At 42.3% G+C, this 14,923-nt stretch overlaps 1 protein-coding gene across 2 annotated transcripts in view; it reads left to right on the plus strand.

Annotated features, from left to right (window-relative positions):
* Nucleotides 1–6,855: 6,855 nt before the first annotated feature.
* Nucleotides 6,856–14,923, plus strand: part of qkib (QKI, KH domain containing, RNA binding b) — a 35,565-nt gene continuing 27,497 nt past the window's right edge. For both annotated transcript variants that reach the window (XM_030748351.1, XM_030748350.1), the window contains exon 1: nucleotides 6,856–7,167. In XM_030748351.1, coding sequence (XP_030604211.1) covers nucleotides 7,026–7,167 — 142 coding nt within the window. In that variant the 5' untranslated portion in view covers nucleotides 6,856–7,025. The remainder of the gene's footprint in view (nucleotides 7,168–14,923) is intronic.

The raw sequence follows: 14,923 nt of genomic DNA on the forward strand, positions 1-14,923 counted from the left end.
TGTTGTTATGAAGGTGTGTCAGAGCTGTCTGCCGATAAGTAGCTGGTAGGACAAGTTGTTTGCGTGTTGTTGTGTTTCTGTACAGCCGGTCATTGTCTATGTGCAATCTGCTCCACTCTCTCAAAAGTCTCTTAGTGTTTGTGTCAAGTTTACCTTTGTTGTCTTCATTTGGTGTAATGTCCTTCATTTTCAGTACTTTTCCAATAACAGGATCTTGGCGCTGTCCCTGAACCAATTCATCATGGCTGATTGTGTGAAGGGACTCTGAGAGGCTGGTTAGATGAGGCTAGGTTGAGGGCTGCTACCCAAGGCACATCTCCCTGCTTAGTTCTCCTGCACATGTTCATCAAATGACTTGGAGAAGCACAACACATTGTCCAGATAGAGGATGCAACATTCATCCCTGAGTGTGTCGAGCATGTCCTCCATGCTCTGCTGAAAGGCTGCATGTGCATTTGACAACCCAAAGGGTATTCGTCCCCATTCATAAAGGCTCCATGGTGTGGTGAAATCAGTCAGGTACCTAGATCCTTCTGCTATGAAACCCTGATGGTATGCTTTACCCTGATCCAGGATTGAAAACCAGCTGTAGCCTCCAAACGAGTCTATGAGATCCTGGATTTGGGGAAGCAGATGACAATCTGGCACCCTTTTGTTGTTAAAAAGGTGGTAATCAATATACAACCGTAGAGCTCCATCCTTCTTTCTCACACAGATAACAGGGGTTTTGTATGGCAACTGTGACTTTACAATCTATCCTTTGATTAGCAGTTGTTGGATATACTCCTTGACTTCACAGTAAAGGGGCTTCAAGATGGAGGAATAGGCCCTTTGGACTGACGTGTCATCTTTGAGTCAGCTATCCGTGTGTAGTGACGGGATATAGCCTATGTCACTACTGTCATGGGAAAACTCCCCACACTCTTCCATCAGCACCTTCTCCACTGCCTGTTGCTGGTCTGGACTCATGTGACTAAGATTGACTGGTGGTAACCAGGACTCAGAAGGGGAGGCCTTAGGAGAGGTAGACTGGTCCACCTCTGTGGCTGTTACTGTGGCTGGCATGGTTTGGGGCAACCCTACAGTGTCTTGTTCTATTACTTTAGTGACATGCTGACTCATGCCTAGTGTGGTTCTTTTTGGTATAATTACTTAATGCTTTGAGTGGTTGAAGATGGGGATCTTAACAAGGGGTTTTAGGTTGATACTAATCTCTAGAAGCCCTTCTCCAACACTCAAATGTCTTCAGGTGACATTCTCTTTTGCAGGTTCATAAAGCTGGGTCACAGTCATCGTTTTGTGGCAAGTGAATAAAACTAACCATGGCTACAACTTGTTCTTCATTCAGACCAAAAGCCCTGCATAGGAGACTAAGTAATGTGGCATTAGCATCTTCATCTGATTTCTGTTGTTGGATAGTCAAAGTCAAAGTCAAAGTGAACTTTATTGTCAATCACACCATGTAATAGTCCATTACACAGAAGACTCAAATTTTGTTTCTCAAAACTCCAAAATGTGCAGTATTAAAAACAAAAATGACACACAACTAAGCATAAAAACCAAAACATAGACTAAATATAAAACACTACTAGACATAAAATGTAAATAAATAAATATAAACAGATCACACAACATAAGCCAGGCAGTGGGGATATAGTTTCTAGGCTTACATAGTGTACCAGAATGTAGTCAAGTTGAGGTATGGTACTCTAGTGCAGTGGTAATTGTACAGGTGTAAAACAATACAAAGTGCAATATGGCAAAGTGCAGAATAGCAGCATGGAGATAAGTTTTAGTAAACTTGTTATGTTCTTGTACAAAAATGAATTTGAATTTGGCATGTGCATGTGCATGTGCATAAAAAGAGTATTTTGCAGACGATGAGTCTGCCATTTTCACAGTTTGCTGGTCATTTTATGCGTGTTTTCATGATTGAGTTGAGCAGCCTGATGGCCTGTGGGAAAAAGCTATTATTTACTAATCGCCCCTAATGCATTAGCTCCTACTAGTGACAGGGGGAGGGTCAGACTACTTACTAGGAAGGGGACCTGCACAGTTAGATTTGGATCTTTGTGACCAGAGAGAGTAACTGTGAGTTCAACCCACCCATCATAAGGAACAGCACGACCATTGACTGAATACCCTTCTAGTCCATCATCTAGAAGCTCCTGCAATGGTCTGACTGGATAGCTGGAAATGTGTGTCTTTGCCCACTGTCTGTCTACTATGCTCACTTGGGAACCAGAGTTAAATAATGCTGACACTGGATAACCATTAATCAAACATTTCAGGAGACTTTTCTTACCGACTAGGGGAACTTTACAGTCTATAGTAGTTTGACAGGAGGCCGCATAGGGTTTGTTCCTCTTGCGTTTGGCTTGTCCTCCAGTCTATTTATGGTGTTGCTTGGCAGACATTACTCGATGGGACTGGGGCCTGGTACCAGTCTCTGGCTGTCCCTTGACAGAGACCGATTCCAGTTTCTCTGGAACTTGGTGCATTGTAAGCATCCAACTGCTCTATGTCCTAGTTCACCACACACTAAGCAGTGACTACAGTCCTGCACCTTCTGTTCAGGGAGTTCAGGGAGAGACAGTTCATCTTTGAGCATGAGCATGTCCCTGAAGGTGTCAGGTTTGACAATTCTAAGTAGACCCCTGACAATTTCTGCTTCGGTAACGCCTTCTTTTAGCCCCTCATTGATTTGCTTTGTGAGGCTGGTATAGCTGATTTCAGAAGTATTGTCTCCTATTTGTCCTTCATATAAGTATGTCTTTCATATAAGTATGTTTAGCTTATTTATAATTGGACTTAGCACTTTGGAATTTTAATTAACTCTAAACTCTCTTGGCTCTAACATACTTCCCTAATACAGCAAGTTAACATTGACAATCTGGCATTAACACAACAACATTAATAATGTAGAACTATGCAGCATTCTATGCTTATAAAACTCATCAAGTCACATCAGGAGTTATACAAAGTAGAGTAAGAGACATTTACATATGAATGAGGTGATTAATACGGTAATTTTGGTTCTTGTAATCACATTTCAGGTGCAAATTCAATATTGTGAGAAAGACGCTAATTATTGCAAGACTACCAAGGAGATGTGGCTCAGGTTTACTGCCAGTACCAATCGCGGCTCAACAGTCCTCAATAAAACAATCCTCACAAGTCACGCAAATCATCCTGCGCAGTGACTAAGCAACCTGGATGTGATGCAAAGCTTAAGGCTTTAACTCACAGTTGTTTCAACTGGGTACTGATCTGTAAAATAAATGTAGAGCGGAAGAGTAAGAAGCACACCAACAGTCTTTTCTTTCTCCAGACTGCATATAAACGTGAGCAGGAAGTTGCACCAGTTTATGCAGCTGGGACTGAGGGGCACAAAAGCTCCGCTCCTCCACTATATCATTTAAATAGAACTATTTATGCAACGTAAACAATCATAAACCCGATATTCATGTAGTCTATAAAGGAACATTTAAACATTTAAGTGACATTTAAAATTATAACTTTTAAGCCGACACCAATGTGGTTACATCATTTAGATGGACCACGTCAGCTCCACAAATGGACCTCCAGCAGCTCCATCACCTACAGACTTCTTAACACCACAAATGTGATTTTTCTCTTTATTCAACCCCCGACAGAGACTCTCCGAAGGCCTTCTGCAGGTTCAGATTTCTGATCACAGAGACTTGGGCTGTCATACAGTAACAGAAAACCTGCTCAGGCGTCCTCCTCACTGACCACCGTGGTCCATGTGACTACCCTGGCAGCAATCTGGAAAGGTCTTTGAAAAGGTTCAAGGTTCATTTAACCCTTTATTGGGCAAGTTTGGTAATTTCCCACACTTTATATACAACACCCATCTGGCACCTCAGTGAGGTGAAGAAGCTGTGGTTATGAAGAAATGGCCCGATGTTGCTATGGTCTAAAATACATATTCCTTTCACCATATGTGTGAGTTTCTTTTACACTTCTTGGAATTTTTTTACCACTTATGGGTGAGGAACCAAATATGGAAACTTCACTGACTTTGATTTTATACATGAAAATGAAACACTTTGAAAAATGTCACAAAAGTAATCCAAAAACACTCTAAGGTTGAAACTTTGAATTTCAAAGTACTTCAGTGAGTAAATAAAGGGTTAAGAACTCCTTGAAATGTTTCAAAGACAGTGCTCCTTAGCACCTACTCAGATGTCTCAGAGCTTCTTTGGGACCTGATGAGTTTCTTCTAAGATCCTCTAAAATCATTTCAGCACCTCCTCACAGACTCTACCATGAGAACCTGACACCTCCTCGTCAAGTATTTTTCCACTGCAGGAGCTCAGGGAACTAATCTGAAACCTGTGGAGATCTGGGCCGGTTCTCAGAGACCAACTCCACAACAGCACCATTTGAGTGACTCGAGTGTTTATGTGTATCCACTGTGAGAACTTCTGAGGCTTCCTTTAGAAGAGGAAGGAGTGACAGCTCTGTAGGAGGCACCGGGTACCACACCAGGCACCCCGGCAGAGATGAAGAATGAGAGGGAGTAAACCGATTGGGTTACAGCGGTGACATTCTCATAAACTCCCCCAAACCTCCACCGAGCTCTGCAGGAAGTGACTGAAGAGCAGCTTCAGTTTGTGTTTCTGCTGCAGCTCTAACAGAAAACAAAAAAAAGGTGTTAACTGGTATTTAAAAGTCCCACATGTAAAAACAGCTGTGAGAACATCTGCAGGTAATCTGAATAATCTGCACAAACCATCTGAAGGAACCTTCCAGCTCCAAGATGATATGCCCTTAGAGGAAAGTTATAGCTACTCCTGATTGTTGGTGATGATGTTTGATAGGGCAGATGTTGTTGATTTTTATTCCTGTAAAATCCAGCAGGTCGTCTGTGAATCTGGTTAAGTCAGCATTAGCCTCAACCTTTGCCCTTCATATGTAAGTTTCACCTACGGTCAGACCCAAAAACCCAGAAGGTCCAATTAAAGTAAGAGAGTCCAATCAAACAGCTTCTAAAACAGCTTAGCATGTGGCTAAAACGCAAGCTAACACTAAATCAGGTGGGTTAGTTAATGGGCCATAGTTGGTTGAGTAAGCCAGTAAAACCAGTGCAGAACTTTCTGTTCAGTGATCCTTTTATAGACCATTAGCTCAGTTTTTCCACAGGGAGCTTTTTGTTGCAGCTTCTTTAAAGGCACAAAACCTTCACATCAAGCTTGTGTCAGAGGGTCGGATCGGAGCCTCTGGGGGACCGCAGGTTTAACACCCTGCCCCATGTGCTCTACTGGAGAGCTGGTGGATGGTAAGAGATTAAAAAAAAGGGTGTTTGCCTAAGTTTGGCCAAACAGTATCAAGCCCCACCCAGGTTTTTCAGAGGTATGGACCCAGGTGTATATACTTCTTGCTCCCCTTAAAGGTGTGCCTACAGGTGTACTTCCTGCAGGACAAGGTTAGGGTACCTTAATGCCCTGTTTACACAAGAGCATTTAACGTGGAAACGGTGTCATTTTGTTGTCTTCATTTTCAAAAAGTAGCACATTCACATGGAGACGTTTCAGAAACAATCTTTGTTTACACGGAAACACAAGACGCTGAAAACGCTGCAGTTCCTATTGTCAGGCAACAAGTTGGGGGTGTGGCTATAGGAGCAACAACCATGGTGTGCATGTTTGAGTGCCCCCATTTCCAAAAAGCAGTGTTTTTGTGAGTTTACACAGAAGTGGAGGCTGGAGCGTTTTGAAAACGCTCCACTCTGGAGTCCATTTCCAAAAAGCATCATTTTTACTCCATTCTTGTGTAAACAGGAGGCCAAAACACATCAAAATTTAGTCATTTTGATTTGGCAATGTTGTCGTGTAAACGGGGCCTAAATGACCCTCACACTCCTCCAGAGGAACCAAACATCTCCTCATTGAGGCCAAAGACTGTCAGTAAAATGGACTCTGAAGCATTCCTGAATCTTCCTCTTCACCCTCCTCCTCATCATCGTCCTAACACCAACCAGTTTTCAGCCAAACTCACAAACAAGAAGAAAAAGTTGTTGTTTTCTTCTTCCTCTCCTCCCCCTTCCTCTCCTTTCAGGCCTTTTCTTCTCCACTGTGGCTCCCAGGCTCCAGAGAGGAGGAGGAGGGTGATGGAGAGGAGGGTGAGACTCATTTGCATGTGAAAAAAACTGGAAACATTCAAGCCAATTAATGTATTTACAGCAACACATTCAAACTGACCAGCTTTATTGACAGTGATGCCTGGGAACAAAACACACACACAGATTTGAAGTCTTAGTTATTGATCAGAGTGACCATTGCTTCATGTGTGAGCTCATGTGACTGACAGGTGAAGTTCTGCCAATCAGAGAGCAGAGGGAGTATGACAGGTTCAGGTGAGCCTGAAGTCCTGAAGAAGAACAGGTGGTTAGGTGATGTTTCCTTCACAATAAAGTTGCATACAATAGGAAGAGTCAAATGTGAATGATCCAGTATGATGTCAATTAAAAACAGTAAGTGTGTTCAGAAGGAGGGTTCTGATTGGTCACATATGAATAGCTGGATTTCAGTTAAAACTTTCATGTTGTTCTGATTTTTAGTTGATTTTGTGAGTTTAAAGGATGAAGAGGCTTAAAATGCTTTTAATCTGAAGGGTCACGCCTTTACTCTGAGTTTTATTTTGAAGGTTGTGCTGCCTTGTGTGTGTGTGTGTGTGTGTGTGTGTGTGTGTGTGTGTGTGTGTGTGTGTGTGTGCGCGCGCGTGTGTGTGTGTGTGTGCGCGCGTGTGTGTGTGTGTGTGTGCGCGCGTGTGTGTCTGGCGCCGGGCGGAGCAGAGGGTCGGAGCAGCTGCTGACCGACAGACAGCCGCTGTTCTGCGCGTAGCTGCGGCGCAGAGCCGGGGCATAGCCGGAGCTCCCCCACTCACACCGGACCAGCTGTGGAATTAAAAGCGGTTCTGGATCGGCTCTGGAGCGTGTCTGGATTTATGTTGATGCTGTGCAGTCCGCTGGGGTCTGGATCCGTGTAGTTCGGCGGGTCATGGTGGGGAAGATGGAGGGGAAGGAGAAACCCAGACCCGGTCCGGATTATCTGATGCAGCTCATGAACGACAAGAAGCTGATGAGCAGCCTGCCGAACTTCTGCGGGATTTTCCAGCACCTAGAGAGGCTCCTGGACGAAGGTGAGACCAACCGACAGACCCGCAGATCGTCCGTGAGTGTGTGTGTGTGTGTGTGTGTGTGTGTGTGTGTGTGTGTGTATGTGTGTGTGTGTGTGTCTGTGTGTGTGTGTCCGTGTGTATGTGTGTGTGTGTGAGGGTTTAAATCAAAACTAAATCAGCTGCAGCAACATTTCACTGATTATCCTCATACTTCTACACGTGAAAGTGCTGTCAGGACAGCATTCACTGCAGTGATTACTATCAGAGAGGCTGCTTGGTGTTTTTAAATAGAAGTACTTGAGTATCAGTTACTTTAGCTGAGCTACAGCTTTCACTGCACTGCAGGAGGTATTCATGTATGTTAATGGGATAACTGATCATCATTTCTTGCTTTCATGAATCTGCTCAGAATTCATTTAATAAAAGTTTCAAACTGAACTGAATCAACATGTTAATGTCACTGTTTCCTGATGTCCTTTCGATCCTTAAACCCCTCCTTCAGCAGCCAAAACATGCCCCACCCCACCCATTTTTGTTAATCAATAAAAAAGTGTTTTGTTTATTCCATAACAATAGATCAATTTCTTCACTTTACAACAGAAATCAATATCTTTACAGCCTGATACAGAAACTGCTTTGGTCTCTGTAGATAATTTCCCCTTCATAACAGCTATATGGGGGAGGATGTTTCTATAACTCACCTGTTTAAATAAAGTTTGCATTATTAGGGGCGTGGCCTCTCTGACTGACAGGTGGATGGTGACACAGGCAGCTATAGCTGCTAGCTGTCTACTAGGCTTTACCTCGGACAACTGGAGTCTGGGGCTGCAACTATCGATTATTTTAGTAATCGAGCATTCTATCAATTATTCCATCGATTACTCGAGTAATCGGATAAGAAATGCTTTTTTCGTATTAACAATTCATCTGCATATTTTAACTTCCGTACTGCAGTTTCTTTGCTGTGTGAAACAAGCAGGGTGGATCCAGCTGTTTCCCAGTAAAGGTTTAATGGTGGTTACAGGGGGAAAAGCTTCTTTTGGACACTAGAAAAACATTTACTTTCGCTCCACCTGAGCTCACCGTGTGTATAACGGCGCCGCCTCTTTGTGCTTGCGTAGACAGACTGCACGTAAAACGGCTGACTGCTGCTGCTGTGTTATCAGTGTTTATGTTGAAAAACTGGGGGCTGCCTGAGCATAATCTTGAAACGCTTTATATTCACAAGCATTCTCCTAAATACGTTTCTACTGCAGGTCTATATTTAGTCACTAATCATGGATTAAAGTATCAAAAATATTTTGACGAGGAAGGGGTCCTTCCAGTACCGGACGCGGCGCTCACTAGCAGTATGTCTGGGAGCTGAAGTAGAGAAAAAAATAACTGCTGAAATTCTCAGCAGTGTTGCCAAGTCCGCTTATTATAAGCAACTTTGGGCTTGTTTTTTTCTAAAGTCACTTGCAAAGCTCGTGAGTCGTGGGTTGCGGTTTTTTGGGCTTATTTTTGAACGTGGAGTTGCTTATTTGGGCTTGACTTTCTTTCCGAGTGAAACTCATTGATTATCTCTCGGCGCCCTATAATAAAGCAAAAGAGAGTGGTAGGTAGTTTGTCCCTTCCAAGCCCCCGTTTCCTGTTTATCACTCCTGACCGGGCGCACACCCAAACACTCATAACAGCCCAGAGTGTGGAGGCAGCGTTAGAATGAGCTCCAGTAAGTGGGGAAAATATAGAAAAAAAATATAATAAAGAGTGGGAGAAAGAGAGCTCAGATGGGAGACAGTGGCGCTAAAAGTGGATATGCACTATATTCAATTCAATTCAATTCAATTTTATTTATATAGCGCCAAATCACAACAAACTGTCGCCTCAAGGCGCTTTGTATTGTGGGTAAAGACCCTACAATAATACAGAGAAAACCCAACAGTCAAAAACGACCCCCTATGAGCAGCACTTGGCGACAGTGGAAAGGAAAAACTCCCTTTTAACAGGAAGAAACCTCCAGCAGAACCAGGCTCAGGGAGGGGCAGTCATCTGCCGCGACCGGTTGGGCTGAGGGGAGAGAAAGACATGCTGTGGAAGAGAGCCAGAGATTAATATCAATTAATGATTAAATGCAGAGTGGAGTATAAACAAAGTAAATAAGGTGAATGAGAAACAGTGCATTATGTGAACCCCCCAGCAGACTAGGCCTATAGCAGCATAACTAAGGGATGGTTCAGGGTCACCTGATCCAGCCCTAACTATAAGCTTTATCATAAAGGAAAGTTTTAAGCCTAATCTTAAAAATAGAGAGGGTGTCTGTCTCCTGAATCCAAGCTGGAAGCTGGTTCCACAGAAGAGGCGCCTGAAAGCTGAAGGCTCTGCCTCCCATTCTACTCTTAAGTATCCTAGGAACCACAAGTAAGCCAGCAGTCTGAGAGCAAAGTGCTCTATTGGGGTGATATGGTACTATGAGGTCTTTGAGATAAGATGGGGCCTGATTATTCAAACCTTGTATGTGAGGAGAAGGATTTTAAATTCTATTCTAGATTTAACAGGGAGCCAATGAAGAGAAGCCAATATGGGAGAAATCTGCTCTCTCTTTCTAGTCCCTGTCAGTACTCTAGCTGCAGCATTTTGGATCAGCTGAAGGCTTTTCAGGGAGCTTTTAGGACAGCCTAATAATAATGAATTACAATAGTCCAGCCTAGAAGTAATAAATGCATGAATGAGCTTTTCAGCATCACTCTGAGAAAGGATGTTTCTAATTTTAGAAATATTGCACAAATGCAATAAAGCGGTCCTACATATTTGTTTAATATGTGCATTGAAGGACATATCCTGGTCAAAAATGACTCCAAGATTTCTCACAGTGTTACTGGAGGCCAAAGTAATGCTATCCAGAGTAAGTATTTGGTTTGACACCATGTTTCTAAGATTTGTGGGGCCGAGAACAAGAATTTCAGTTTGATCTGAATTTAGAAGCAGGAAATTAGAGGTCATCCAGGCCTTAATGTCTTTAAGACATTCCTGCAGTTTAATTAATTGATGTGTGTCCTCTGGCTTCATTGATAGATAAAGCTGAGTATCATCTGCATAACAATGAAAATTGATGCAATGCTTTCTAATAATACTGCCTAAGGGAAGCATGTATAATGTAAATAAAATTGGTCCTAGCACAGAACCCTGTGGAACTCCATAATTAACCTTAGTGTGTGAAGAAGACTCCCCATTTACATGAACAAATTGGAGTCTATGAGATAAATATGATTCAAACCACTGCAGTGCAGTACCTTTAATACCTATAGCAAGCTCTAATCTCTGTAATAAAATGTTATGGTCAACAGTATCAAAGCTGCCCTGAGGTCCAACAGGACAAGAACAGAGATGAGTCCACTGTCAGAGGCTATAAGAAGATTATTGGTAACCTTCACTAATGCTGTTTCTGTACTGTGATGAATTCTGAAACCTGACTGAAACTCTTCAAATAAACCGTTCCTCTGCAGATGATCAGTTAGCTTTCAGGGAATACTGTTAAGTCTTCAGTTTCTATGCCATATGTCAGGACAATAGAATAGAATAGAATAGAATGCCTTTATTGTCATTATACAGGATGTACAATGAGATTGGAGGGCCACTCCTGTTCAGTGCCATGTAACAGAAAATCAAACTCTCTAAAATGAAAATAAAAATATTATAAAAATATTATAATCTAGTATAATCAATATGATCAAGAGATATACAAGATCCAGAGTATGATTAAAGTGGTGGGTGGGCTCCTTTACAGCCAATTGAATCTAACAATAGATTAAATGCAGTGTTGAGGCTGTCATTCTCAGCATCTACATGGATGTTAAAATCACCCACTATAATTATTTTATCTGAACTGAGCACTAAATCAGATAAAAAGTCTGAGAAATCAGACAGAAACTCTGAGTAAGGACCAGGTGGACGATAGATAATAACAAATAAAACAGGTTTTTGAGTTTCCCAATTAGGATGGACAAGACTAAGAGTCAGGCTTTCAAAAGAATTAAAACTTTGTCTTGGTCTGTGATTAATTAATAAGATGGAATTGAAGATTGCTGCTACTCCTCCTCCTCGACCTGTGCTTCGAGCATTCTGACAGTTACTGTGACTCGGGGGTGTTGATTCATTTAAACTAACATATTCATCCTGCTGTAACCAGGTTTCTGTAAGGCAGAATCAATTAATATGTTGATCAATTATTAAATCATTTACTAACAGGGACTTGGAAGAGAGAGACCTAATTGTTTAATTGTTTTATTTTTTGGTGCAGTTGATGAAGCTGTATTATTTATTGTTTTTGAATTTTTATGCTTAAATAGCTTTTTGCTGATTTTAGCTTTGGTTTTTGGTGGTCTGGGAGCAGGCACCGACTCTATGGGATGGGGTTTTGGGGGGATGGCAGGAGGAGAGAAGCTGCAGAGAGGCGTGTAAGACTGCAACTCTGCTTCCTGGTCTCAACCCTGGGTAGTCAGGTTTTAGGAGGGTTAATAAATTTAAGGTTAAGAAATGAGAGCTGCTCCATCCAAAGTGGGATGGATGCCGTCTCTCCTAACAAGACCAGGTTTTCCCCAGAAACTTTGCCAATTATCTATGAAGCCCACGTTGTTTTTTGGACACCACTCAGACAGCCAGCGATTCAAGGAGAACATGCGGCTAAACATGTCGCTCCTGGTCTGATTGGGGAGGGGCCCAGAGAAAACTACAGAGTCCGACATTGTTTTTGCAAAGTTACACACCGAGTCAATATTAATTTTAGTGACCTCCGATTGGCGTAACCGGGTGTCATTACTGCCGACGTGAATAACGATCTTACCAAATCTACAATTAGCCTTAGCCAGCAGTTTCAAATTTCCATGAATGTCACCTGCTCTGGCCCCTGGAAGACATTTGACTATGGTCGCCGGTGTCTCTAGCTTCACGTTTCTCAAAACAGAGTCGCCAATAACCAGAGTTTGTTCCTCTGCGGGTGTGTCGCCGAGTGGAGAAAAATGGTTAGAGACGTGAACAGGTTGGTGGTGTACCCGGGGCTTCTGCTTAGGACTACGCTTCCTCCTCACCGTCACCCAGCCGGCCTGTTTTCCCTGCTGCTCGGGATCTGCTGGGGGGGGTGTAACGGCGGCTAAGCTACCATGGTCTGCACCCACTACAGGGGCCTGGCTAGATACTAGGGTTTAATATTTTTCCCGAAAATGACATGAATCAAATCCCGGGAAATGACGAGCCATTTCCCGGGAATCCCGGGAAAAAGTTTATTTATTTTTTTATTTTAATTAGGCCTTCTGTAGCCTGTGTCGGCCTTAACCTATTCTGATATTGTAGAGGTAGCTTTCCAGCTATGTCCTGTTATGCCCAGTAGGGGGCAACGTCGGCTTGATTAACGCAATAAAACCTACATCTGGACATTGGAGTGCTCGAGCTATGCGGTGTTGTATCGTTCCTCAACACTCCCTTAACAAATATAATTCGAATATTCCTCCATTGTACATGGAATTATACCAAGATATTTTACAATTGCTGGTGCAAAACAATACGGTTCATCTCCACAGCATTGATAAAGGCTCAGCCACGCTGTCGTGGCGACATCTGTTGCACTATATCTCCACCAGTGGAACGCTGTAATAGTCATTGAAAAGTTAACTACCGTACTGCACTATAATATGGCATAACACAGGGCCTTGAGTAATGCACTACGACTTGGTCATTGCCATTCTGGCAACAGCAAATTTATAACACCGTGTCTGAGGGTTAAAGTAGGTTCGCTGTGAATCGTCTATTGAAAAACTGGCCAATCCTTATAGCCTAAAAAATATACATTTTACTCAACTCCATTTTAAAAGCGAAATATGTTAAAGCAATCTATTTCATGATAATTTCTTCACACATTAGGCCCGTATCCTAATTCATGATTGTTAGTAAGCGGCTGCAAACGAGGAAAAGAAACACTCGAAGTTAAACAGATATTTCTTTATTGTTCAGGGCAGGCATATTTTATAGGCTATATAATGCAATATAACAATATATAATAATATAGAATTATATAATACAAAATACCTTAGGGTAAACACATTGCCTACGATTTCAACAAATTAAAGAGGAAAAAAGTACAACTGTTTAATACCTCTATTAAAACGCTTGAGATGAAGGCTGAAGCCTTAAACGGAGGCTGAACGTGCCTGAAATGAAGAGTAATGCTTTTCGCATTAAACGAACCCTTCTCTCAATATTTCCTTAAATTTAACATTCTGAAGCTTTCTTTTCTTTCTGAAAGTCAAATCGACGCGCGCGACTTTTTTCCCGGTTTCCCGTCTAACGTTTCCCGGGAAACGGGAAATGGTTCTGATCGCATTTCCCGGGAATCCCGGATCCCGGGATTAAACCCTACTAGATACAGGATTTTCCAGGGTGCGGAGCCAAGTCTCCAATTCAGAAAGCCTGGCCTCCAAAGCTACAAACAGACTAGAATAGAATAGAATAGACTACATTTATTACAAGTACTGTTACTGCTAAAGGAGGCCGAGGAGTAACTAAACTAGGTATGCGCCGATCCGATATTCAGTATCAGTATCAGTATCGATCCTGGCCTAAATTACTAGATCAGATATCAGAAAGAAATAAAAAATGCAATCCGATCCGATCCGACCCACATTAGCTGCATTACAATTCTCCATCGTCTTCTTCTTCTTGTGGGTTTGCGGTTGACCAAACCAGCTTAGAGCTGCATTACCGCCACCTACCGGAAGGGAGTGGGGATCAGGAAATAACCCCCTCAGTTCTCCATCGCTGTGACGGATTCCCTTTGACACTGAGTGATCATCGCTGACATGTTTTTCCGCCTCCACCGCTCTATGTCGTGTTTGTGTGTTGTGCTCGCTGTGCTGAGAATTTCAGCTGTTATTTTTTTCTCTACTTCAGCTCCCGGACATACTGCTAGCGAGCGCTGCGTCCAGTACCGGAAGGACCCCTTCCCCGTCAAAATATTTTTGATACTTTAATCCCTGATTAGTGACTAAATATGGACCTGCAGTAGAAACGTATTGAGGAGAATGCTTGTGAATATAAAGCATTACAAGATTACGCTCACGCAGCCCCCAGTTTTTCAACATAAACACTGATAACACAGCAGCAGCAGTCAGCTGATTTACCTGCAGTTTGTCTGCACAAGCGCAAAGAGGCGGAGCCGGTGAGCTCAGATGGAGCGGAAGGAAGTTTTCTCCCTGTAAGCACCATTAAACCTTTACTGGGAAACAGCTGGAGGTCCTTCATCTTCATCCTTCATCTTTGTAGCTGCTCCATCCACCCTGTTTGTTTCACACAGGGAAAAACTGCAGTACAGAAGTTAAAATATGCAGATGAACTGTTAATGTGAAAAAATTATTTCTTATCCAGTTACTTGGGTAATTGATGGAATAATTGATAGAATACTCATTTACTAAAATAATCAATAGTTGCAGCCCTAATGAAATTTGCAACATACCATAAGCCAGTTTATCACCTTCTCACATAGGAGCAACAGGATTCAGGTGATAGGGCGATTGTTGTAAGTTTATTTATTTAGTGCTTTTCACAGACAAAAAGTCACAAAGTGCTGTACAATAATTAAAACACAATATCAAAAAAACCCAGATAAAACACCATGTTAAAAACATATTAACATTATCATATTAAAAGAAAAAGAATAAAAATAAAGTCAGCAGAAAGCCTGGTTAAACAGAAAAGTTTTTAACTGTTTTTTAAGACTCAGAGTCAGCTAAATGGAGCTGGAGTGGTA

Source organism: Archocentrus centrarchus, chromosome 15, assembly GCF_007364275.1.
Source record: "Archocentrus centrarchus isolate MPI-CPG fArcCen1 chromosome 15, fArcCen1, whole genome shotgun sequence".
Classification (NCBI taxonomy): domain Eukaryota; kingdom Metazoa; phylum Chordata; class Actinopteri; order Cichliformes; family Cichlidae; genus Archocentrus; species Archocentrus centrarchus.